At 40.5% G+C, this 27776-nt stretch overlaps 1 protein-coding gene across 1 annotated transcript in view; it reads right to left on the bottom strand.

Annotated features, from left to right (window-relative positions):
* The window catches only part of ZNF704 (zinc finger protein 704), a 69695-nt gene that overhangs the window by 5715 nt on the left and 36204 nt on the right, over window positions 1-27776 (bottom strand). The window contains exons 2-6 of the mRNA XM_005426749.3: window positions 19977-20080; window positions 15490-15722; window positions 11824-11924; window positions 9251-9512; window positions 4509-4613 (exon numbers count right to left, since the gene is read on the bottom strand). Of these exons, the coding sequence (XP_005426806.1) occupies window positions 4509-4613; window positions 9251-9512; window positions 11824-11924; window positions 15490-15722; window positions 19977-20080 (805 nt within the window). The remainder of the gene's footprint in view (window positions 1-4508; window positions 4614-9250; window positions 9513-11823; window positions 11925-15489; window positions 15723-19976; window positions 20081-27776) is intronic.

The raw sequence follows: 27776 nt of genomic DNA, 5'->3' as shown, positions 1-27776 counted from the left end.
AGTAGGAGGAGAAATTTTTGATTTAACTGCGTATGTGGCTCACACTCTGAACAAACTTAGATCATTACTGATATACAAAATATACCTGCAAAACTTGGAAGAAATTTCTTCTCTGCCAGCTTACCATGTTTTGTACATCCAAAGATCAAATTAGCTCCTTCTGTTCTATCCCTCCAGAATACTAAGGGCAGTTTGTTCCTTGCTACTTTCTTCCCAATTTTTATCAACCACTTTCCTTGTTTTACCAAAGAATGATTGGAACACTGAAGATAAAATGCAAAGCAATAGCACTTTTGTAGTATTTGGCATTCACCAGACACTGTACAGTCTTCCAGTCATTACCAGTAGCCAGAGAACTCCAGTCATTGTGCTAGGGTTCAGAAACATTTTAAAAACCAGAAATTATTCTACGTCTACCACTAGTAACTCACACTCAATGTATTAGCAGCTTGTCATTGAACAGAAGAGTACTTGGATGGCCTCCTATGTTATAAGCAATTATCTTGCTTACTTCTCAACAGAAATCAGGCTGGAGCAGTAATTGCAGCATGCAGACTCCTCCCTTGCATTCTTCTGAGAGGGTCTCTGCACGATGGTTCCACAGACTGGCACACCAAGGCAGCTACACAGCACTGAAGCTGAGCTTTAGTGTATTCTGATAGGCTTTGCAGCAGGTCTAACCAATTCCAGTCAGCTGCTCTCTATAGGGAACACTGAGAGCAGAGTAAGAGCAAGCCCTGAGAAGGCAATCCTTGTCCTTGGAGGCTGTCTAACGCAGAGTGAAATAACGCTGTTCGTTTGAAGCAAGGACCTGGAGTTTCCAGTCACAACTCCTGGGGGGGAAGCTGTGGTTTGAGAGAAGATTTGTGACCTGTAAACATCAGATTATCAAAGATCTTGCCTGTTCAACCTTTTTGGGTCTCATAGCAGACAGATGTAAGTATCAGACGGTGGAGATCATTCTGACATTCAGGAAGACTTTTACCATGCATTACATAGAAGAGGAAGTACATGGTCATTATGTTAAGTCCTCCAGTACCAAGATATATGGACTTCACCATGGCTCATCCCATTTGCATCATTTAATTCACTCTCCTCACACATCCCTAAGGTGTGGCTGATTTATTCTCCTAATTCAGCCTCCACTGGTAGAACAATCAGTCTGTCCTTTCTGCTTCATGCAAAGAACAACACCTCACAATGGCTCATGACTGTTCCAACATTCACCTTTCACCTGCAAAGTTACCTTAGAAAAATGCTATGAAAAAGTGCATTTCCCATCTGCCTTGGAATCTAACCTGTGCATGATTCAGAGCACAAAGGGCTTTGGAGGTTCCCCTAATTACAGAACCACAGAATAACCTGAGCTGGAAGGGATCCACAAGGATCATTGAGTCCAACTCCTGGCCCTGCACAGAACATCCCCAAGAGTCACACCATGACCAGTACCTGACAGCACTGTCCAAACACTTGAACTCTGTCAGGCTGCTGCTGTGACCACTTCCCTGGGGAGCCTCTTCAGTGCCCAAACACCCTCTGGGGGAAGAATCTTTCTCTAATACCCAACCTAAACCTCCTCTGACACAACTTCAGGCCATTCCCTCGAGTGCTGGTCACCACAGAGTAGAGATCAGTGCCTGCCCCTCCTCTTCCCCTCACAAGGAAGTTGCAGATTGCAGTGAGTCTCCCCTCACTCTCCTCTTCTCCTGGATGAACAGACCAAGTGACCTTGGCCATTTCTACTCCCTTATGACTGCAAGACATCTAAATAAATGCCTGTGTTTAGATGTTGTGAACACTCCTGACCCTAGAGCAGCCACATACTGAGCCCAACTGATCCAGTAGCACGTATGGGCTGTTTTGAAGTGCTCAGTTACTTGCTCATAAGTACACTCATATTCACAAAGGCCTTTCAGTGCTGCTCTGCTGAAGACTTTTTGAAAATAAGGACTTAATGCAACTCCTGGTGTTTGAACACCCCAGTTCCCAGGACAGAAAGCAGGAAGTGCTCAATGTCATTGAAATTCATTGTCCACAGGAATGAAAGGGGGAAACAGTATATGTCAAAAAATAAATGTGAAAGGAGACTATATTGAAAATATGTAGACCTATGCACTTTTTCAAATCTGTACCTAATCTTTTCCTGTTCAGTGGTTTGTCCAGGCAAGAAAAATATTCCAAAGCCATTTTAGAAAACTGCTTGCCTAAAAATTAAGGGTCAGGCAAAAAGTAATGGTTTGGACTTACTCTCTGACGTTCTCTTGGGTGCTACAGATTTGTGTCTCATCTCAGGGACCAGGTATGTCACAATTGTCTGAGTTTGTTATGCTGGCTCTGTTACATAGCCTGGCCTCAAATAAACCCCATCAGAAAAGGAGAAAGTCTGAAAATAGGTTAAGTACCTACACTGAATGTAAGGGTGGGAATTGGCAGACCCCTGATTTTGTAAAGCAAGATCTAATTTACTTTGAAACAGAAATAAAACTTTAATTTAATATACAGGTATTTAACATAAATTTGCATTTGCACCCTCACTTACTGCACATAATTTCTCACTGCAAGCAAGCCTTTGTAATTCGTAAATTATCACACTGATGACAAAGCAGTCAAATGTGTGCAAGCCTGGAAGATTTTTTTATTCTCTTTTTTTTTTTTGTTTTTTTGTTTTTTTGTTTTTTGTTAAATAGCCTTATAAATGTTGTTAGAGCTATAATGGCAGTTCAAACGGTTCCCTGAGCAGTTTATAATTCTGCATCACTGCTTCCCCAGGCTTTTGTATTGGGATTACTTTCAAATTATACTTAAATCATTGCCATCTCCATCGAATTCTCAGAAAGTGATTTAGCATTTCTTAAATTCTATTGAGAACTCTCCACTCTACAGCCACAGATCAGCGTTGTTGCCTGAACAAGTAAACTCAACGCATACATGTCTAATCCTGCCCTATTAAGTGTCTGATTTACAATGTGACTAATTGCATTTTTAGATTCCCAACACTCCTGGCACCAGTTTCTGCTACTTCACAAAAGGAGCCAGTTTCATAATTACTCTGTATCAACCCCATTGTTGGGAAATCAAATTCTCAGGGAACTCTGTGGATAGCACACTCTGTCAAGGCACTCTTGTTGAAATTGCTGCCAGCATGATGTCTTTCACTGTTAGTTGTTCCTTGATGGAATTTAATAAATATTCATTGGCAGAGTGCAGTGTAATTGATTCAGTCACTTTCATTTTTATCAGCTCTGCAGGATGCCACAGCTTCTGCAGAAAATCTCCAAGATTTGCCAAAGGTTGACAGTAAGAAGCTTTGGAGATTCACTTGGTGAAGAGAAGGGAGGGAAATAGTATCTCTTATCACCTTGTCTAATATTCACTGTCAGAAGAAAAAAAGCTATATGGTTCTTTGGGTGAGCAATGTGCCTTATATAACACACTTTAAAAATTCATAAATTCATAAAGTGTAATATTAAATGAGATGTTATGATATCAAAAAGGTTTATGATTAGAGAATATCAATTTATCATGAAAACAGTGCTTTCCAATAAATGAAGATACTTTACATTAATATGTATTTCTATTAATCATAGAGAAGATTTCCCATTACTCATAAAGAGTGATTTGCATTTACTTTCAGCAGTCCCCACACCAGACACTACAAGCTGAATTCCTTGCAACTCTTCATGAAGGTTTTTCACTCCCTCCACAGTACCACACCTACACTGTGGTGTACTACGTGTTTAGAATCATTGCAATTCTGTGTTTAAGCAAATATCACATTTCTGCAGTCCTGTTGATGCCTTAGGATTTTAGCATCACGGTTCATAGAATTAGGCCTTGTATGCCAGTTGTTTTGAAGAAAGGGTCAGTGTTGAATTTCTATCTAACACATCCTCATTAAAAAGCTATCAAATTGCAATATGTATTAATAACAAAATGCAATAGATACTGAATATGTTTTCTGTATAAAACAACATTTTCCTGCTATTAGTAGGGGCTACATACTTGCAGCCTCCTAAAATGGGACTTTGCATTTCATTTTATTGTTTCTTTCAACTGCCTTTCAAAAATGCTTCACCTTCAGAGTTCATTTAGGTAACAGCCCCACTGCCTGAATCCAACTGGCCTGTTAGTAAAACCATCACCAGGCTGATTTTCCATCTAGTTTTTTAAGAAATCTCTTAGTGGCACAAAAATGAAGCACATAGTGCCAAGCTCTGCACCTACCACAATGTTCTTTTGTAAGCATATAGTTAAAAAAATACATATATACTATAGATTCAATTGTCTGCTTGTAGATACTGATGCAAAAATAAGCTAACTGCACTGATAAAGAGTTACAAAGGTGTTAAAAACAGTCATGCTGGCAAACTCGGGCACATGTTTAATTTGTTTTCTTTTTGTATCTGCTGTGTCACATTTAATTCCATCACTACACACTGTGAAACAAAGCAAAAAGATCTAAAAACCCCTTTTTTCTCCCCTTCTTTCCTCTTCTGATGTGCACTTACTGGAATGCCGGTGAAGGTAACTGGAGGCGACTGCCAAGAGATGCTAAAGCTACTGCCATTGGGAGTGAATTTGGCTGACCCTGGAATGTTCACCGGAGGAGTGGCCTGTGTGAAAAGAAAGTATTATTCCAGCAAGAAGAATCATTCTCTTCCGAAGGATCTTTCATTCCTTGAAATGGTAAATATGTGAGAGATTTTCCAAGGCATAAAAAAACTCCATGGTGACAAGCATTTTACCCTTGTGAGAGGGATAATCATGGATAAGCTAGTAAGGAAGGGACAGAGCTATATATATACCACTGTTCCCGAACCTTGTTTAGAGAAGGAGGATTGCTCTCAAAAAAATCCATAGAAAACTTTTAAGAGCTAGATCTGCTAATAAAACAGACAAAATCAAACATTACATACAAGTAACTTTTAAAATAATGCCAGCAAGAAGCAAAAACTAATTCACAGATGACCACCTGTTCCACAGTGATAAACAAGGCCATACTTAAACTCATGGCAGTTGTTTTGCACAATTTTAGTGTGGACAGCAAGGCTTCTTGGATGGAAGTGATTAACAGTAAGTGTTGGCCGTTTCTCATTTATCAGAAAAACGTTTAGAGTCATCCCAATTAAAACAGTTTTTCCTATTAAGAACAAGGAGCTGTAAATCATCCTTTGGATTCAAAAAACACCTCTTGAAATACTAAAATGAAGCAAATATTTGGGCTCATTGAACTCCTCTATTTGTCCCATCTGGGCTGTAATACCCAGCTGCTCTGGGGTACAAGGGCAATAACCTGAGCTTAGACCGCTGAGCATTTTTCATCTTATGTCTTTCCTTTGGTTTTCTCACTGGGTTATGAATTTCCATGAATTCTTCCCCGCCTCTTTTTTAATCCCATTTAATTTTCAGAATCATGAAATTCATAGTGGTGTAGCTACCCTGCCTAGCAGGAGCATGAGCAGCCAGCATGAACAAAGGCTCACTTTGACCCTTGAATTTCAAGCTGTCACCACAAAAAAGAACCCTCCTTGGTTTAAACTTACAAAGAATTTGCTAAAATGGGTTTTCACTTCTGCTTTTCAGTTGACAGTATGTGACAATAACACAATACACTCATTTAAGCAGTGTTTGTGTTTGGGGTTGCTGAAATTGTTTCACTGGTTCAGGAAGAGAGTGCTTCCTTGAGCAACCAGGCAGAGAGGAGTGATGAAAAACTACAACCTGATAGTCCCCATTAAACATAATCTTACAAGTAAACAAGGGTTTAAGCAATTCCCTACAGCCTTTCCAGGAAAAGGAAGGTGAGACCACCAAATGCCTCTGTGTATGACAGTGATGCTCTGTGGGCTGCCAAGCTGCTGACAGCTCCAAGAAAATCCATACAGACATGCAGAGCAAACATCCACTGAGCTCCATAAAATACAAAAACCTCTCTGAAAGGTGTCAAGAACAATTTGGCAACTTCAGATGGTACCAGTAGTTGTTCAAATGCAAAGGAGTGAATGACCATAGAGCTCCAGACAGAAAGAACTGGAGAGAGCTGGAAGAGCAGTGAGGCAGCACTGCCTCTGCTCAGCATCCCCCAAGGATGGCAGCTCAAACCCAGGGTCAGCTCAGCAACTTCCTCAGGTATTTGAGTAAGACCTGGAAGGGAAATCCTAGGTGCTGAAAGAGCCTGCCTGTATCTTCTCTGTACTTAAATACAACAGGTACAGGCAACAGTTTTGTAAAGAAACATGAAGTTTAAAACTGATGCAACTGGCAGTTGCTTAAAACACCATAGTGCTCAATTCCTTTTTCTCAGTGCCTGAATATCTGCCTCAGACATGATCAGACTTAGATAGTCAGTCACTTGTTCACTTGTTTCCAGATGCACATCTTTGCTCATCAAGCACAGTCTGCTTTTTCAGGCTACCATTTTAGTCAATCTCTTCCACAAGGTAAGCAACTAAAACATTACAACCAACTGAAGAATTCCTGTACCCCAACTTTAATTTGCTCACAGACCTCCATCTAATTGGCAATCAAGATATATTAATGAATAATTTGCATTTATTTGTGCCAACATTACTCTTATATCTGAAATAGCCCATGCTTATCCTCTTCCCCTCATGCCTGTCCTTTCACTTTCTTCCCAGGCAGCAATTCCATCCTGTTCTTGTCTCTTGCTTTGCCTGAGGTATCAGTCCTAGGACTGGAGAGCCTGTCCATGTCCTCTGTGCCCTCTTTCTACTTCTTCTGGTTGGAGCCCATCATATCAAATTTGGCTGACCAGAATTCTAATTCAGGATTTCAGCTGTAGTTATATGGGGGTCCTGTATAATGGCATTAAAAACCCCTCTCTCTCCCAGCTATTTCTTATCCAAGAGAGCTGACAACTATTTTTCCCCCTTTACAGCTCTGTTGTTGTTGGCTCACAGTCATTCTGTGCTTGATTAATGAACACAGGCTTCCTTCTTACATAATTTTCTAACTACCCTAGTTTATAGCAGAAAAATCGCATTAGTTTCTTAGATGCAGGACTTTGCATGTTCTGACACTTAATAGCATCCAAAACCTATTATTCTTAAGATCACCCAGTCATGTAAGCCTGATCTATAACTCCCTTACTGCTGATGTCTCCCAGGTTTGTTATCAGTGAAGTTTATTACAGTATTTGTGTATTACCAAAATGATTCAATGAAAGCGAGATCAGGGCCAAGAACAGCTTTTCATTTAACTTCATTAATGACATTCAAAGGCCCCTTCAAAATAATTCACTGCTGCTCTCTGTGACTTTCCAGCTCTTTCTCCTACACTAAATTTAATCTCTTGATTAACAAATACTGCCTCTATGTTTTAAGATCAAATGCTCTCCTTGAATCCAGAGGGATTTTTCTTTTGCTTCCTATATTGTTCTAGCATCATCTTTCTCTGGGGCTCCCCCAGTGCAATTTGCCTCAACTGCTGTACTTACCAGAATTTCTTCAATTATTTTTCTAAATAATTTCTCACCCATAGGATGGGGTCAGGGAAGAGCATCAGGACTTTCCTCAGTTTCCTCTATGACTGGAAAACATCAAATAGACTACAAGTAGTTTATTTGATGTTTTCCAGTCATAGAGGAAATGGCAATCAACAGATCTCTTTAGGATTCTTGCGACCAAACTTTGGGTTCTGTATTTTCCCCCCCTTTTTTTAACAGGAATCCTGTGAAGAACAATATTCAGCCTCCCTTATGCAAGTTCCTCGAGCTGCTCCCAATGAAGTGATCTCCACTTTCTCCTCTGGCTGGTGAGATCTGAATCTCCACCCTGCCTCCAGGCCCTTCTTTCAGGGCAGAAGGGATCTTGGCAGAGGATGCCACTGACCTCTATGGAAGCTGCTTCCTTTGCCATGACAGCCTGAATGCTTGAGCAGGGACCCTGCCTCCTGCTTCCAATTAGGAAGCTGTGAACAGTGGGGACTGTGTCACTCCTCACTGATGAAATTAAGCATTGAAACCAGAGCAACCTGAAAAGCCCATGGGGCTCAGGCACTTGTAGTCTTGTGTCATGGAATACATCAATTCAAATCCAATTCAAGGACTTTAAACACTTTAATTAGGATTTCCTTAGCCAAGTGCTTTACTCAGAGGTTGCTTGTAAAAAAGGGTTGAGTGGGTCTCTAAACAGCAGGGCAGACTGTCATGACTGCAAATCCCAAATGAAGCAAAACTTGTCATCAGCTTAGATTTGTTGCCTCACTCACTGAGGCAGGGCTTAAGCTACACTGAGAAGCAAGTCTTTCTCCTAGCTGGTTTCATCAGTCCCCAGGCTGGCATGCTACCTGATGCAGCTTCCACCTGCGATGCCAAGCTTCCACCCATGCTTTTCAACAAGCACTGAAGTCTAAAACAAGCCTGTGAATTCTTTATAGCTCCCTCTGACCTTTTAGTAGGTGTGCTCCAAACACACCACAAAAGTTTTATCCGCACAATGCTATGTATGATAGTTATTGAATCTGATAAATTTAACAGAGTTCTCCAGTGCACACACAGGTCATGGACCACACTACTTCAAAGCCTCTATTTTTCTTTTATTGTATGGTATCCAGACCAAAACATGTCAAGTTTTAGTGCAGTTTTATAATTAATGCTTTCTGTCAAAACTTAGCTGGAATGTTCTAGGACAGCAGTTTTTGCCATTTGGAAAGCATCACCTCCAAAAATAGGAAGGTACTGTATTTGTTTTTTCATTCTTCCTGCTCTACTTTACAACTGCAAACTGACATCTCACTCTGTACAAAAACAGGAAATGAATTGTTCCTGGCATCCTTGAGATCAGTCTTACACTTGTTGACTCTTCAAGCAGAGCTTGTACTTATTCAATAAAAGCAAAGCTGAAATGAAGACTCTGGGAGGGATTCAGCTGACTGGATGGGAATTTTTGCAATGCAGGTAACCCCATCTGAGCACATCACCTAGGGTTCTCCTTATGGTCAGGGAAAATTGAATTGATGTTGGGTAGTGGGATACACAGATCAACTCTTCTCAGCCTGAAGTATGCACCTATATGTGGCTGGATAAACAACACCCCAAAATCCACCAGCTGTGGCCGGCACGTAAACAAACAAACAATGAGCTCAGAAGAATGCATCTCAGTTTAAATAAAAAAAATGCCTTTGCTCTGAAAACCTTTCAGCCCATTAAAAGCCAAACACTGTGCTGTGACATTTCTTTACACATTAGTGAGATGAGTGTAATCCCTGGAGCTCACAGCACTGGTGTTACCTGGTAAGCATGGTCCGTGTGTACGAGGTAGAGGTTGGTAGGAGCTGAGCGGCTCAGAGGTGTCATCACTTTAGTCTCGCTTTTGGCACAGGAAGTTTCGGGACGGATTGTGTCTTGGGTGGGAAACGAAGGAGGAGATGCTAAAGATGGAGACACTGGGGAAAGACTGCTTAAGCCATCAGCTACTGAGTCCGTGTTGAGCCTGATTTCTGTATAGTAAAAATCCTCCTCTCCATCACTGTAGTCAGACTCTCCTACACGTCTGTATCAAGAGAAAGAAGTAAGAATTGATTGAAAGCAAGAACCTCGAGGTAAATTTTAAGTTCTAGATGAATTAGTGAATATGTTTATATTGTCAATAAATTCATATCTGCAGTTTCAGCCCCTCCTACTTTATCTGCATTCTGACTGCAGGTAAGGGGAAGAGGAAAATCATCTAATCTGAAGGGAAAAGAAGTAGGAATTACTTTTTTCCCCTCTCTGTGTTATTCTTGACCAATTCTTTTAACTTGGAGTAGATGTTTGACTCCCTGAGATCAAGTATCAGCTTCTCATTTGTAACTATTGTAAAGTTAAGAAGAATCTCAATGCACTCTGTCTTTGAAAGGCACAGCAAAGATAACAGACACAGGCAAGATATACTTCACTAATGTTACAGCAAACAATATGCAATCTTATCAGAAGTTACTTAATTATACCAAATATACTTATGGCTGTCATTCACTGTAACTTTCTGTAACATAATGGAAGGATTTACTAGAAAACAGTCTCATCATACAACTCCCTCAGACACAGAGAAAGCACTCATATAGGCTGGCTTGCCACAGCCAGGACTTTCTGGTCCTGCTCTCCAGAGGCAGACTTATTGAAGGAAGGCATGTAGGAGGTTTAATTGCCTTAAAGTTTCATCTGATGTGCATTTGAGCACAAGTGCTAACAGTGAACAACCCAGTCAAAGCAGTAGCTCCCAGCAGACTACACTTTATCTTTTGAAGTCCAAACCAGAAGGTGCTGAGAGAACACACGTCTAGCAGGTTTGAAAGGCTCCACCAGAGGTACCATCCATCAGAATGCAGCCACTCACCAAAACTACTCTTTCCAGAAAAGTTTCTAGCTCCAGCAAATTCCAGAAAGGTTTTGCTGTTTGTTTCTGCCTCTCCCACACCACAAGGAGGATGTCCCCATAATATAAAGCATAAATTAACATCCCTAAATGCATTTTGAGAGAGTTTTTCTGTTTCCCACAGCCTTACTCTTAAGCCCAATGGTAATTGTTGACCTCTTCAAGGCCATCCTGAGCTCCAGATCTTTCTTGTGGTGGCTTTAATTTTTAAGCTGTGGGTAACACAGACCTACAGAACAGAGATGTATTTTCACCTAACAGGTGAAGACCATGAGTCCCAACTGTAATTATAAATGAGACAGGTACATCACTCAGTGAATTACATGGGAGAGTTCAGCTGCAAACTACAGCTCTGAAACAAACTTGTCTCCTAAAATAGCAATTTGCTTTTGCTTCTAGCCTAAGTAACATACACGTGGTTTTGTCTGGTCTGGAGTCAATTTTCTTCCAAGTAGCTGACCCAGAGATGTTTTTTGGATCTAGGATGAGAAGAGTGTTGATAACACACTGGTGTTTTAGTTGATGCTGAGCAGTGCTTACTCTAAATCAAGAACTTTTCTGTTTCCCATGCTCTGCCAGTGAGCAGGGGCACCAGAGGCTGGGAGGAAGCACGGCCAGGACAAAGGGATATTCCATATCATGGGATGTCATGTTCAGTAAATACACTGTAGGGAGCTAGCTGGGCGGTGCTGATCACTACTTGGGGACAGGCTGGGCATTGGTCAGCAGGTGGTGAGAAACTGTAATGTGCATCACTCATTTCTCTTCAGTTTTGTTTCTCTCTCTCTCCCCTTTCCTTAGAAGTAATAGAGTCATTAGTATTACTGTTACTATTTTCATCAATGTTTTATTTTGTTTAAGCCATTAAACTGTTCTTGTCTCAACCCAGGAGGTTTACTCTTTATTCCTTTGATTCTTCCAGGGAAGGAAGAGGATGATGAGTGAACAGCTTTGTGGTACTTTAAACCACGACAACAGGCGGCTCAGTTTCCTTTTATTTTTAGGTTTCTTATGTGGTTTGTGGTTTTGGTGGAGTTTTTGGCATTAATTCAACTCAGAACTGGCAAAAGCACCTGACCTGATGTGAAACAAAGCTGAAAAGTATTCATGCAAGACCCTGAACCTGTCTACCACAGAGCGTCATCCCAGACATGACGTGCACACAGCACATATGATGTAATGGCACTGAGCTGTGCAGCTGACAGGGAAGTGCAGCGCAACCTCGAGCTCCATTTGACCTTCTAGCAAAGCTGACAGAATTTCAGGAAAGAAAGTGCCTCGCTGCAGGAATCAGTGCTCATTCACCTTGATGCACTATTCCACAATTTCCTCAGAAACACAGGAATATGAGACAGAGGAGCCAAGGACAATCCAGCTCATGTCTCTAGCCAAGGGCTATTGCTCCTCTTCTCTACCAAATCCTTTAGACCCAAAAAGATTGCTCTCTTACCCAAGGTGAACGGTCCGTATGTGTTTCTGAATCCCTGCAGCTGTGCTCAGTACCTTCCCACAGTTCTTCCATAGGCATTTGAACATCACCTTCATGGAGTTCTGAAAATTATGAGTAAAGCAACATTAGTTGTATGAAAGTTGTAGGGATATCAGGAAAAATTTCTTCCCTGAAAGGGTTGTCAAGCATTGGAACAGGCTGCCCAGAGAAATGGCTGAGTCACCAGCCCTGGAGAATTTAAAGGACTTGTAGATGTGCTGCCTGGGGGCATGGTTTAGTGCTGGACTTGGCAGTGCTGGGTTCAGGGCTGAAAATCTCTGCGATTCTGTAATTCTGGGAAGGTAGAAAAAACCCCAAACTACCCAAACCAGATAAGCAGTTACAGAATACTGTGAAGACTCAGAGCCTTTGACTCCAAATTCATAATGATCTAATAGTCTCTTGTCAAAAGTGACACCCTACTAAATCCAAGAGAATTCAGCAAAAAGCTGCAGGAGAAACTTGTGACAAAACTTTACTACTCTCTGTTTATTACTTCTCTCTGTTTATTGGCAACACTTTTCCATTATTAAGTTTCAGTTCCTCCACTAAGGGAGGTAGATGATATAAAACCTTCCTACACTTCTTTCAAAAAAACCCTGATGAGGATTTCTTACTTAATCCAAGGCACCTTTTTAAATTAAGGTCTTTCCAAAGCAAGCTCTTGCAAATGTTTCTGCTCATATTATTTGCAGCACAAAAAAATATGGTGCCAGAAAAACATAGCTTCTGTTATGTCCATACTTGCTATGAGCTGGCACAACCTGCTTTCGTTTCACTCAGAAGCTGCTGTGGACCTTACAAAGACAAGAGAATGAGAAGTTATCAGTCTGTGTTCAATATTTTAAAAATACAGGTATAATCTCATTTAAATATTCTTTTTATATTCTTTACTTAACTTCACTGATCCCCACTGAGTTATCACTGATTTAGAGCACATACAACAAGGTTATTACAAGCCAAATCTTCAACATTTTAAAGACTCAGGAGAAAAGCAGTCTTAAAACAACACAGATGTTACAAACTCTAGAGATATTTAAAAGCTAATTTTACCCCAAAATGTAAAGTTGTACAGTTATTGTACAGTTTAAATAAAAAAAGAATTCTAAATAGCTTGTAATTCTTAAAAATTATTTTCTCTATTATTACAGAACACATTATTAACATGAGGAAGAGCATCAAAATACTGTATTTTTATTCTATAATTTCTGTTACATATAAGATTAAATTAATATATTCATATAAAACTCAATTTTAAAAAGTGGGGGGGAACAAGCACATCCTTAGGGTTAAGTACACTTTACTGTGCCTTGAATAAAAGCTGACTTGGTGCTTTCTTCAATTTGGACCCTTTGGAACTGCATGCCAGTAGATGGTTTCAGCATTTGCTAGAAAGATGATGATTAGAATATAACTTAAAAAAGAATCTCAATGGATGGGCTTTTTAAAATACAAATTGATTGTAGTAGCATGTTCCCATAGTTCCCTGCGGTCTAACATCTCCTGTTTTAAAGTATGAATGCTTAGGGCTTTGAGATTTGAGGTTCCCGATCATACTGGTTGTATGAAAAACTTCTGTTTGGAATAAATTGCACATAAATTGCCCACTTTTTATTTGATAATACAACTATCAGTCAAACAGAGAGAGAATTATTTCTTTTCTCAAATTAAATATAATCTATCTAGCAATTCTGATTCATACTTTTCTCATTTCCATAATACAATACTAAATACTATTATCAGCTCAAAACCACACAACCAACCACCAACTATGCCAAAAAGATGAAGGCCATGTTTATAACTGATATCCTAGGAATTCCAATATGACATCATAAACACCATACACATCTTTATGAGCACAGAAGGTTTAACATCCATCCCCAGTTTGATGGTAAAATCTGTGGTTTTTGGATTTATTGTCACTGGTAGGAGTTTGCAAAAACCCACATGCTTTTAACATAATCAAGCAAAAGTTCACTCAGTAGAAATAAAGAATATGCTTACATTTCTTCCATTTCCTTTCCAAAAATTACCTATTCAGGCTTAATGTTCTATTTAAGAAAATAATTGAATGTAAATGGTTTGGTGAGGAATAACTACCTTAGAGGAAACTTTTAAGCAAATAGTAAGGTTACCAATCTCTATTTCTGGGTTTACTCCTTCTGACTTTTGCAGCCCTGAAGAAGAAATAACATGAACATTTTTGTTTCAGCTTCTAAAGGTGCTAACCTGTACTCAGGTCAAATACCATGCTGGAACCAGAATAAAGAAAAAACATGCAGGAAAGCAAGTTAATTTATAAAACCAAGTTTGGCATGGAAAGTTACTGTTTATCTAAATAAAACATTTGCCATATAAAGCCAAATCCTTGTGAACCAGAACAGATAGTGTAACAGACCTATGGTGAGTACATAAATAGAAATATTTGAAAGCAACTTAGAAAACAATAAAAATGGCAGCTGCAAACCCATCTGTCTCATCACAGCTGAGCAGTAAGAGTGGGGCTAATAAGATGAAGGTTAACTGAGAAGTAAAAGGCAAACCAGGACATTTCTGCACTCCTACTCCTCCTGCCCCACACCTCCCCAAATTCTCTCTCTGTTTAGTACAATGCTCAGCTCCAACTTCTAATTTATTATAACAAAGGTGTCCTCCAAAATGCTTTTTCCCTTAGCAAGATGCACAAACATTTTCACCCCTTTCCCATGAACAAGGGAACAATTGCATGGGTCAGCAAATAAGCAGCTTCTGGACCAAGAGGATAATCTGAACAGGTTTAAACAATCATTAAAACTTCTTCCTTCTGGTGATGAAGCAATTAACTGTCTCAGACTGAGCCAGAAACAAATTCACTAAGGGAATAAATTCTCTGTTTTTTCTCCTTACAAAAAGCCCTTTTACATCTTGCTATGTAAAATCTGTCCTGTTGCGTTGGGAGGGAAGGAAACTTGGACTAGTGCCATCTCTTTGTTTTCTTTTTCTTCCAGAGAAGCTTGCTGGCTAGCAACGGTGCTTTTTTGGGGTTAGTTTTGGACCTTTTTTTAATGTCATGTTTTATTTAGCCTGCTTTTGCACTCCAACTGAGGATAAATTTGGCTAATGCTAATACTATATCAAAAGCTATCGGGTTTGAGCTCTCTCTCTCTCCATTTTCACTCCATATGTTTGTGCAGAGAAACCTTCACAGTTTTAAGGTATCTGACACGCTGTCAGACAAACAGCACTTTCAGGGAACAAGGAGTATTAAGGCCATAGTCAGTTTTTGTGATGACATGTAAAGGCTGCCTGTTGCATCCTGCACACAGAGAATTTGTCAAAGTAGGACAGAAAACCCTTGAATGGCCAGAGGCAACACCTTCTGGAAATCCCTCTAGTGCTTTCTGAGCAGGAGGTTCTGTAGCACCTCACCATCTGGCAGGAAATATGTGGTGCTGATGGCAGCATGTATGTGCAGGAGGTGACCACGTTGAATGAGACACAGTGACTACATGAAGTCCCTATGTTAAATGCATGCCAAGGGAGGATACACAAGCAGAGGCATCTGGGTGACCTGTTCCCTTCTCACAACAAAATAACCCTACCAACATCCCATCTACCCATGGATGTGGAATTTAACACAAGGCTAACCTTTCTCTTCCGAGGAATGGGTTCATCAAAGAGAAGGTTGCTGGCTTCCCCTTCATCAATACCATCATCTGCCTGGGAAGGTGTCCGAAAAGCTTTGAAGCTGTCAGCTGACAGAGGTGGAGATGGGGTGGATGGGTTGGACTGGTCACTGGGAGCATTCCAGCTCCAGTATCCACTGCTGCTGGTGCTAGAAGGCACAAATCCTCCTTCTTTCCAAGATCCATTCAGGGATTCTGCCAAGAACAACAAAAGCTATTATTACAACAGTATCATTCTGAGAGGGCTAAGGAGCTCTTTTTTCTAAGGTTTAGATGCCTGGTAATTAACTGTACATTCACTAAAGGAATGTGAAAGCATTGGATGTAGAGAGGACAACCATATCTAACCCACTGCACACAAATTACATATTCCACACTTGATTTTTATTTTATTTAAAACAAACAAACAAAAGCAGTAAAGTATTTTTCTAAAAAGAAATGTTGCATTTGAAAAGATAACCTGTTCTGAAGCATAAACAGCAATAAACCATCATATATTGCATGCAGGATTTAAGGAAAACATTTAAATTGACCTTTAAATTGACCTCTATGTTTCTAAATACACCCTCAACTTTCAACAGGAGCACATGACTTTGGTGTGGCATCAAAGCAAGCTCTAAGCCACTGTACTGCCAACAGATCTCCTGGGAAGGGGACACACACTCTGAGCCCCAAAACACTAAGCAGATCCACAAAAACATGACCATCTTCCCAGTACTAAAACACCAAAGAAAACCATAGTTACACTCTTGTGTTCTTACAATCTGCCAATACACCTGCCTCTGCCTAATCTGAACCTCTACACAAGGTGGTGTGTATCCCTTGGGATACACAGATGTGCAGGCATCTGCTTTCAGAAGTGAACACACAGACACTGGATCACCTCCAAACCCACTGGAGGAACTGCCTCCTGAGTGCTGCAGCTCCCCATCCATTACAGGCTAAGAAGACACTGGAACCAACAGCTACCACTGTGCAGCACCGTGGGTGGGAGCACCAGCACTGGAACCAACAGCTACCACTGTGCAGCACCATGGGTGGGAGCACCAGCACTGGAACTAACAGCTACCACTCTGCAGCACCGTGGGTGGGAGCACCAGCACTGGAACTAACAGCTACCACTGTGCAGCACCATGGGTGGGAGCACCAGGACTGCCTGTGCAGTCTGAGGCACAGCTCAAGCCATGCTTCATTCACATGCAGAGGTCCCCAGGCTTTAGACTTTGGCATGTCACCCTCGCTGTCCCTAAAGGGCTGCTGGCAGCAGAGGAGCATGCAGGTCATGAGCTCAGTGCAGGCATGGCCCAAGCACACCCAGGGTGCAGCCACAGGCAGCTCTGCCAGAGCCCTCAGGTTCTCACAGGGCTTGGGCAAATGAGCAGGGACTGTTTAGGTGCAGCTTCTCCCTAACTCAGGCATTGGAAGCTTTTCCCAATGACACAGTGGGTGCCTGAGTATTGTGCAACACCTGACTTTGGAACTGGCAAGCAAATAACATCTTATCTGTTCAAGAAACAGTATTTAAGTGTGAGACAAGTCTTTTCAAGCCAGTGCCTGTCTTTAAAAGATCTGCAGAACTCACTCCTTCATTCCTTCTCAATTTCTTACAGATAAATTTAATTAATGATATTGGCAAGAAAGTGAGCTATCAAAAGCTTACCCCCAAACCAGTGAATTTTTGGGGTTTAAACTTTGGGGTTTGAATTTTTGGGGTTTTTTCTCGTAATTGAGTTGGTTTTGGACAAAATCCTTAATGACTAACATCAGCTGCTCAAAAAGCAGAACACAGTGCCCCCTTGAGTAGGCAGCTGCTACAGTAGTACTGATTTACTGATCAGGACCACACAGCATTAATGGAATTGATCCTCTCCCTCCAGCCTGCCCAATTCCTCTTTGGAAAAAGACAAACATACACGTTCTGGCAGCTCTGAAGCTAACATGAAAATGTCATGTTTTGTCTCATGATTACAACCTCCATGTGACTGTAATGAAGGTGGGTTTTGTTTCTTTTATATATTTGGTACTTCAGTCTTGTGCCAAAGCCAAAAGTTACATCTGGTATCAACTTGTGACCTTAGCACAGCTTAAAATTTTCATGTCTTCAGAAAAACAAAGGAACTCTCTTTCAACTACTACTTTCTGAAACAGTTCTGATGCTATTTGTGTGTTCTCAGTGTGTACAGCTTCTCCTCACCTTGCTGAGAAAGAGATGTAAATCAAGAGCATTTTTTAAGTAGCATGGAAAAGACTGAATGAGGTTAACAACAGGAAAAAACCAAACACTGGTTCTCATTCATACTAACAAATCTGTTAATGTAAAGAAGTTTAATATATAAATAAATGCAACTTACTCTTATTTTGGGGCTCTTTTCACACTGCTGGAGTTGCGTGAAAGAGAACCAGACCAAATATTATTCAACTGCAGAGAAACAAGGGCCAAACTCTGATCCAGTTTACATGGGTGATCATTCCCAGGAATTCCAGCACGGATCTGACTTTAATATTAATGCTAATGTAATTTTTTTTTTTTACTTCTAGGCAAAATTCCATTTGTTTTAACAAATGGTCCTTTAACTATACTGCTAGTTTTTGCCCTTTTTGGAAAAGTGTGTAGAAAAAACTAATCACTAATACATTTGTTGCTTGTATTACTAGGATCAGAGCCTAGCCTTGCAACACCAAATAAGCTTTAAATTATCCAGTGTTTACAATTCTATTCAAGTCTTTAGTGAGCCTTGACTAAGGCAAAACTAAGATATTCAGGGAGAAGGTACCCAAAACTAGCTTCAAAATCTTGTCTGTGACTATTGAAAATATGTGGATTACATTTTCAGGCTAGTCTTCCCAGATTTTGGGAAACAAGCAGACAAGCTAAATGAAGAAATATCAAAGAGCACTCAGACTACGCTGAGAAATATCAAAGGCAGTTAAACAGCCACCATTTGCCTATTAGCAATTCAAAAGGGCTTGTTTGGAAGATCTTGCCAATCGACAGCAGCAGCTAAAATGCACTGCTGTTCCTGACAAGTGTCACCTGCTCAGCCTGTCTAAGGTGGCAAATACTGCTTCACCCACAGCAGAGCAGCTCCCAGGGACAGGGATGCAGCAGGACGTGTGAGTATGCCTTGGCCACACCAAATCCCTGCCTGCCACATCAAGCACAGATCCATCTCCAGCTGTGGTTTTGTCTGTGAGCTGAGCAGCTGGAGAGCAGGGGTGCTTTTATCCTGCTGGCCTTTCCCAAGGGCTGGCAACATCCTGTCCTGAGGTGTGACAGTCACCAGGGATGGCACTGCCTGAGGATTCCCAGGGCTCCTCAGAGCAGTGGCACTCCAATAAACACTTCTGGCTTTCAGCACTGGAAAGCACATGAACAAAGGCCATGGGTGCTCACGGCCAGAATTCCAACTAAACGGATAAAAGTTACATTTTCTGAAAATATCACAGCATTGACATTTGCTATGAATTTCTTTAAGAACATCATACAGTGGATCATGCCTGTTTCCATGAAGAAAAGCAAGTATTTCTCAATCTTCCAAAGACTGACAGTAGGACAGTATCTAGTGGTTTTTTAGCAGTTACAAGTGAGTAAGAAAAGTCAGTCATACAAACAATGCTGAGGTACCCTAACAAGGCTATCCTAATTCAAATAATTCCTTAAAATAAAAAACTCCTAAAAATTCACTGTAACTCCAGTCAACCTCGCATAGATCAATTATATTTCATAATTGATCTCCTCATTACCTGAAACTTTTTATATTTCTTTTTATTTGTGTGTCTTCTGCTACACCGTGAATGGTCTTTAAAGGGATTACGGATTTGATGGAAGACCATCAGAGAGTTACACACAGCACAGAACTGGAAGTGCAGAGAGAAGCAGACTGCTTGCTGTGCAGGTTGCTACTGCACAGCCTTTCAGCCAAGGGCTGTGATCTGGAAGTGCTTTGCCTTATTGTGGCTTTGGGTAAAATCTGATCTCATTTCCAAGGAGTGGATGACAAGAACAGCTGCTCTCATGTTTCCTGGATATGGCACTCAGGACATGGTTTAGAGGTGAACATGGTGGTGGTGCCAGGTTGATGGTTGGACTTGGTGATCTTAGAGGTCTTTCCCAATCCTACTCATTCTACAATTCTAGAACTGTATGTGTGCAAATGCAAACAAACTCTTTGAAAAATTAAGTGTTTCAAGAGACTTTTTGAAATGCTCATATCCCATTTATGGAATGAGCACGTCCCATTTCATAAACCAGAGCTACTCTCCAGTTAAAAGAAAATGTTTCTTTTAATTCCTGCCAGTGCTGCACCAAAGACTTTGACTAGGTCGGAGCAAAGCTCAGTATGGTCCCCAGCATAGCAGAAGACAGGCACTCACCATTTGCTCTCCACCATGGGCACAGCTCCTGGGAACAAGCCCCCCTTCCCGCAGCCCCGGGCTCCAAAGGCTTACCGTTGGGTCGGACAGGAGGGCTGCGGACCAAAGGGCTGGTGGATAAACTGGTGAGTACCATGGCTGCTGTTACTTTATCCATGTCCAGTTCTTCCAAAGATTTCCTGAAACACAGTGAGTGGGAGGCAGGTAACACATCAACAAAAATTTAACTTTTTTTTAGTGTGTTTTTTTTTTTTAAATACCAGCCGAAATCCTAAGCCAGCACAGCACAGTAACAAAAACAAGCCACTGCACAAAGTTCTCCAAACACTGGTCTTCTGGCAACCTGAGCATATCAAGAGGCTTCTATAAGCAAACTAACTCAGTGTTAGCAGGAAAAGAAGAGGAAAAAGAGAATACATCTTTGTATAAAATTTTCAGGATTACTGTGACTCTCCATAACTTTGACTTTGTCTCTTTTTTATTTTTCAGAATTTCAGCTATTCATATCCTTAGAGCGAAGTGTGTTCTTAAGGTAGTTTTCTTCAAGACAGAGATGCAAAATTGGGTGAGATTACTAGCAATATTATCAACATATGTTAGTCTCTGTAGGGTTACGAAAAACTGTGATCTGGAACTAAGGGATGTGAGTTCATTGCTTCTACTTAACACTATTAACATTCCCATATTCTCTGCAAAAGATTGATCCTAAATTTTTCCTGGTCAGATTAGAAACCAAGTATTTTAAGTAATTAGGAAACTGGCATAAAAATGGTGCAGGAAGGGTAGGAGGGTAGGGGAGAAAAGGGAGAGAGGGAGAGGAAGTTGTTTTGCAGGTGTGAAGGGTGCCTGAACCAGCATGATGGCACAGGGGCCCACTGCTGCCTCAGCCTGGTCTCCATGGGATCCTGTGTAACTCAGAGGAGAGGACATGGAGAAGGAGTAATAAGGAAAAGGAGAGCAGCCAGCTTTTCAGGGAAAGGAAGAGAAGATTTGGACAATGGTAAATGCCACCAGGAACAAGGATTCAGTGATCCATTGCTCAAGGAGTCATGGGGGTTTTTTAGGCAAGGAAGGAAATTTTTTTGTCTGTAAAAATTATGTTCTGTCTTTTTTACCCAAGAGTAACTCTCTCACAATGTAAAATTTCTGAGAAGTCAATGCACCAAAATAGAACTACCAAACCCAGTACATTTAGCAGACTTTTGCTTTCCACCCTTGTGGGCTGGAAATCCTTGTGGGATTTCCGCCTTGTGGGTGGAATCAAAACAGACAATTTTTTGAAAACATTCGCTTTCAAACATATGACTGATCATCCAAAATCATCTTCTCAATTCCTAGAGATCAAGTTAATTTTGTTCTAACAACAGGACACTTCCCTCCACCCCATATTCTGCTTTCTGGGTCTGTGGTGATTATCTCTGTGCCTTGTCAGGAACTCTACTGAGCAGATCAGGTTGAGTCTAATTTAAAGCCCAAGATAATAAGTGGTCAGCTACCTGCTGTTTCCCATCAACTGTTGGTCAGTAAGTCACCAAGAGGAACAGGATGTGCTGGGTGCACTCCCTTTTCTGGAATCCTATCTCACCCATCAGGTGGAAGGTTCATTAACTGGAAACTATACTACAGTGAAAGGCTCTTGGTATTTTAGTGAGCAAACCTTGAACTTGCCCATGAAAGGCTCACAGCTGCTCTCTGGCTGATGCAAGGACCCACACAGATGCTGATGAACACTCTCCCACGCTGCACAACAGCTTAACTCTCACAACTGTCTTTTGCAAGGCATCAGTGCCTGGAGCTGAAACACTGATGATGGTTCCTGCTGCATTCTGATTATATCTGTAGAAACCCTTCTTTCCTCCAGCCAAGGCTTCTGCAAAGAGCAGAGCAGCCATATGGTCATCATCAAGTATTGGAAAGGTCTTGGAATGTCTGCTATAATCAGCTGAATTCTTAATCTGTCACCCATTAGCTCCTTGTGCCTGCAGAGGAGTGTTTCACTCAGAATGCCAAATTCCTCTGGGCTCAGAAGACCCTTCCTCGGGGTTGACAAGATGCTACACTTTCCCAAGACCAACACTGCCAGATGATTTTCCAATTACCTAATATCCCAGTATGAAGATCTAGTTTCTGAGAAGGCTTCATCTGCTCTCTAGCCCATTCCTGCCAGACTACACCAACAGTCCCTGTGACTATCCAGTTGTGAATGAACCATTACTATCTGCATTTCTGCAACTTATGAGGACAAAATGAGCAAAAGTTCCTGATAAGATGGAGAAGCTGATCCCTAGTGTTTGCAATCAGCCTTCCAACAAAGCTCTTCTGTCTGTGTGGCAACAGCACTAACATGTTCCCATCCAGGCCTCTCCAGAATTGCAACATCTCACTACAGCAGTTGTTGCAAGTGTTTGCCAAGTTGGTGTCAAGATGTCAGAGTCTAGACCCAGAGCTAATCACAAAGTTTTCCCAAGCAGTTTATAACTAACTTCTAGTTATTTTGATTTTTTTTTTCTCGCCTCTACAATGATAAGTACTGCTGTTCTGAAAATCTAGCCCTTGCTCCAAATAATTTTACAATGTCCCAAGACTGTCAGCACTGGCATCTGTGCTTAAGGTGGAAGTTTTCCCAAGCAGGCAAAGAATAGGAATAGTCATGAGAATCCTTGCCATTTCCAGCCATGCTAAGCCACACTCTTGCAATTACTGGAATCCCTTTTTCTTCCTGATCCAATTTACCAGGATAGCAGCCCAAATAAAATGAACTTTGGACTTTCTCTCTGCCCATTCTGAATGACAGTAATTTTTACTATTTACTGCTCCTCAACTGCATCCAGCAAGCAAGAACACTCTGCTCATACTTCCCAGCCACAAGAATTTTAGCAGCTACAAGTGTTGGCTTATGTGACTCTGTTCCATTTTTACAGTTTGGCTCATAAATGTAAACACACATATTTCATATATCATTCAGCCAGTACTGCAGCAGCACCCTTTGAGATACAGACAAGGCATAAAACTGAAGATAGCAACCACTAAGGCCATCTGCATTTAGTCAGCATCACATGTGAGTTCATGCCTTAATATTTCCTCAATATTTTCCAGCTTTCTCTACTGGAAAGCTGAACCTGCACACAGCTGTTCAACGCTATTTGGACTCAGAGGGGAGAATAACTTGCTACGCATCAATTGTTCTCAAAACATTTATCTCACCATTGCTAAGGCAATTTTCTGTGCACTGAAATCATAAGCCCTGATGTTACTGTTATTAGGTGCAATAAAATTTAAATCAGTTGTCAGATCATCTACTATGTCAATTATGAAGACTTCTTCTTTTCTCTAACCTCAAATCCCAGTCTCCAAATTCCATCTCCCAACTTCTGGATGGATGCATTTCTGTCAGCCCAGTCTGCATTGGAGAACCAAGCAGTTTTGGATCCTTTCCTTCCAATCCATGTAAATCCAAACACATGAAATAGCCGAATTACAACGAATCAGCTGAGAATATTAGCAGTAGAAGTTACAGGTCCTTGGAGGTAGACCTTTTACCACCACCCCAAGTCTCTTTGTTTCATGTCTCCCTGCTTCCTCAGCAGGGGAAGTGCTTTCACTGGATCCCTGCAACACACTGATCTAGCCAGCCTGGCAATTAAGTGTCCTTTTCTTTAACACTCAACTTGGTTACTACACTTACTCTTGATCAATCCTTTCTTTGATTTTGCTGATGAATTCATTGCTTTTTTGATAATAATTTATCAATCAAACCACCCATCACAGTTTCCCCAGTCAAAGCTATCTACAATGAAAGGCAGGGTTTAAGCTCCAAGAGATGAGAAAAAGAGGGTCCCAGACAAGTACAAGGCTACGCAAGTGTTCCAAATCAATGCAGTGTCCAATCTCCTACTGTCCCATTTCTTCTGCCAGCTCCTGGCCGCTGTTACCTTCAAACTCCCTCCTAAGTATTATTCCCATCTGGACACACCTATACAATAGTTCTATTTTTTTTTCCATTCTTCAGGCTTGCTCTCAAATAAATCTTTAGAAATACAAATTTTATTCTAGTTTTTCAGTCTTTAGACTACTCTTTATTGCTTGCCTGGCTTATATCAAAAAGCCTGCCGTCCTTCCTCTTGGAAAGACTGCATTTTAAGTCAGTACTTTACCTAAGCATATTTTAAGGGTACTGGAGAATATCAGAGAAAGTGGTAGTGGTAGCAGAGGCTTTTGATAAAACTGACCCTACTGAAGAGCACAACGAAGTTTACTTGAAGAAAAGAAAAAAAAAATCATTAACTAGGATTGATAACAAGAGAAGCAGTCAAGCACAAAAATGCTATTGTCTGGCTGTCTACTGTCCTCCACCCAAAATTCAGTTTATGACAGTGGTTCACAAAACACCTGGACCTTTTGTAAGAAGTGCCATATAAATATGTGTGCATTAATAAGCTATAACTGGGATAAAATAACACTGTATTTAAATTTCTCTCTCCCTCCCATACTTACATGTGCTAAATTCTCACCAAGAAACCTCTAAAACCTGAGTCTGGTCATTGACTAAAGCCACATCACACTGACAATGTCATACTGAGCACTGCATCAATACTGATAAACACAGTGTTAGAAGCTTTCAACACCAAAAATATGACTCATCATAAAATGAATCATTGCAATCAGTATACTAGTAATAACAGAAGCACTTCTGAAGTAAAAATCCTAAATTACATTTTACAGGCAAAATAAAAATATTTTAATTTTCTTCAATTCATCATTAAAGGCAAAAACCAACATCCCAACAAAGAACCAGCAAGAAAACCCATGTACATGACTGTGACTCCATGTATCTCAAGTAACTACAACCACTCTTCTATAAAGATCTACATCATGCTACAAAATATTCTTAGTCCATACACAACTTTGCATTTACCATAATACTTGGTTACCGTGTAATAACTCAAAATACTGACAGTACAGATAAATTATCTTATTTTTTGTGTTTGGTTGCTGATTATGGAGATTAAAAACTACTCACTTGCCAAACACAAACCCAAAAATTACAGAGGGAATGATCCATACAAATAATCCAAGGTCTTCAGTATTCTTCAGTAAAAGCCATAACTTTCACAATAAAGCAAAAAGCAAAGGAAAATATTTTCAAACATGATATTAAATCAGCATAGTACTAGAATGATGTATCTCAGAACATTGAGAGTGTTACTGTTTACATATTTAAAAAGAGAACTGGTGTTTTGATATTTAAGAGAGAGATACACTAATAATGCACTAATTAGAAGTTAGGGATTTCTGCCTTTGCTCATTGTGGTCAAACATAAAATTAACATTTTCCACACTAGCTTCATATTTGCAGACTAATTCATATGCAGAATGAAGGCCCTTTGTTTCAGCTGTCCTTGTTATACACAAGCAATTTTTTTTTAATACTGACAGTGACTAGAATTAATTCAGATGAAAATACAAATATAAGAACTTTTCTTCTAAAAAAACATGTATACCTGAACTTCTCAAGGAAGAAAAGAAAAATGCATCAAAGACCACCTCAAAGTTCCCCATCTCCTTCTGGCCAAGCTAATGGATTTTGTGGTTCAGTTATCCAAAGGGCCTTTGGAAGTCTGGCTGGTGTGTTAGAGCCTGAGAGCACTTGACAGAGTCCTCAGTAACTGAGACATTGACTTTGCATTTGGACTGTAAGGCTTAAAGACAATAAAAAGTCTCTGCACATCAGTCCTAAGAGATGGGAGACATTCACAGAGTGGTTCTCAGCATCCTGGAGTAGAAAATACAGTTCAACAGAACTGAAGAGAAAGTAGTGAGTAACACAGGCAGGCTTCTCTAAGTGTTTTATTAGAACTTGCATCTAGCACTGCTCCACAAAGAATGGGCCTGTTTTCACAAACACCTATTTCTCTATTGTCCCCACTTTCACTAAAACCACTACAACTTTGCAGAAGAGAATCCATTCATTTTTACTACCAATTTGTAGATGTAGATATCCAAGAAATTGCAGTATTTTGTTCCAAAGGCTGGCTGATGTACTCTCCCACACACGGGGCTCTCCCTTGTCTTTCCCTGTGCCGCTCCAGCCACCACCTCAAGCTGGATGGCTTCCCAAGCCAGGTGTGTCCCCAGGAGCACCTGGAGCACCCTTTCCCAGTGCCCTCTCCCCCCGGAGGAGGTACAATCCAGTGATTTCACCCAGGCTGCCATGGAGGCTACCACCACACCAGGCCTCTCTGTGAGTGCTGGCAGAGCTGCATCAGCAATAAACAGGATGTCAAATTTACTGTGGTTTCTGATGTAAACACATCCCGTGGACATGCTCCGGCTGCCCCCTCTGCAGTCCAGTGGCAGGAATAGCTCCTTCGCATCCAAAGGCTGCCCAGAAAAGCTTGCTTAAGTTTTGCAAAACAGATAAAAAATGCCTTTCTCATAGAAACCTTTTTATTACTGCTTTTTGAGCAACTTGTTTGACTTCCTTAAAGATAACTGAAATTTTAAACCTATCCATATGGAAACAGGATTGAACTCTAGATCTTACTATCTGATTTACAAAATATGGGATACAGTGTGCTGGGAGTAGGGAGGGAGAGGATGGGCAGTAAAACACTGCTCTCATTATTGGCTGGTGATAAGATCTCCAGTTTTAAATGCTCTGCATAAACAGGAACAGCGAGGCAAGCCAAATTCCACACTGGGAGATAAGCTGCAGTTTATAGGAACAATTTCTTCTATATATTGAAAAGATCGATCCAATGAATAATTTTACTTTTCAAACAGCTGCAACCTATCAGGAAAACTTATCTGGTGAAGAGCCCTTGGGGCAATGACTGAAGATCAAGTAGGAGTATGACACAGAAACTGCTTCAAAACAGTGCAACCAAATAAACAGTAATCTCTTTATAGATTATGAGTGCAAAGCAAAAATTAAATTAAGAAAGGAATAACAGAACCCAGCAGAGAACTGTTATCCCTTATGGTCATCCACAAATCTTGAGGATTTTTGGGTAAGATATTCTGTTCCATTTTTTCTACTTTAAAGGCCACTTGCTGATGCAACAAATAACTCTGTCTGCAAACCAAGCCTCAATAGCGCCCTGAAGCAATAGACCAGTTATTCCAAATTTATCCAAAATATTCATGTTCCATGCCTTTCCTGCCTGTGCCTTATGCTACTGTTCTAGTTTGTTCACAGGTACATCCCCACTCAAAAATGAGATCACTTTGACAGGGTACTGTTTACAGAAAGATAACTTCACACTTCTGATGCTTTCCTCAGGGAAAAGGGCTGGACCATTTGCTCAATGCAATACAAATTACATGCTGAACATGAAAAAAGATGGAAAAGAAACAAAACAAAAAGTCCATAAATCTTCCTTAATTTTTGAGAAGAATGATTAGCTGAAGATATCCTTACAGCAGATGCTACAGGACCTTTGTCTTTCCCAAAGTAAGAGAAAACGTAAGATCAAAAATGTTTTGCTTTTCCTTCTTCCCCCCTTATCTATTGCAAACAGTGTGATTCCTACACTATATGAATATTCCCAAAATATGTTTTATAATATTACTGCATATATACAGTCCTAATGCACATACAGGGGTGATTTGCCTAGCACAATTTATCTCTAAACAGTTGCTGTAAGTCAAGTTAAAAATAATATTTAACTTTTTTCTGCCACACATTAAAGTATAATTTTTTTCTAATAAAATATACATTGATTAAACACTTGAAAAAACCTGCAAGTCCTCATCTCACCAAATCAAAGAGACACAGGCATGTTGTTCTGTTACTAATGTGAACACTTTCCTGAAATCAAGCTAGTCTCAAAAATGACCCAAGGGTCAGTTTCTGTTTATTGTTAATATTTACAT

This window comes from Geospiza fortis, unplaced genomic scaffold, assembly GCF_000277835.1.
Source record: "Geospiza fortis unplaced genomic scaffold, GeoFor_1.0 scaffold25, whole genome shotgun sequence".
Taxonomy (NCBI): domain Eukaryota; kingdom Metazoa; phylum Chordata; class Aves; order Passeriformes; family Thraupidae; genus Geospiza; species Geospiza fortis.
This window is presented reverse-complemented; position numbering and strand designations above follow the sequence as displayed.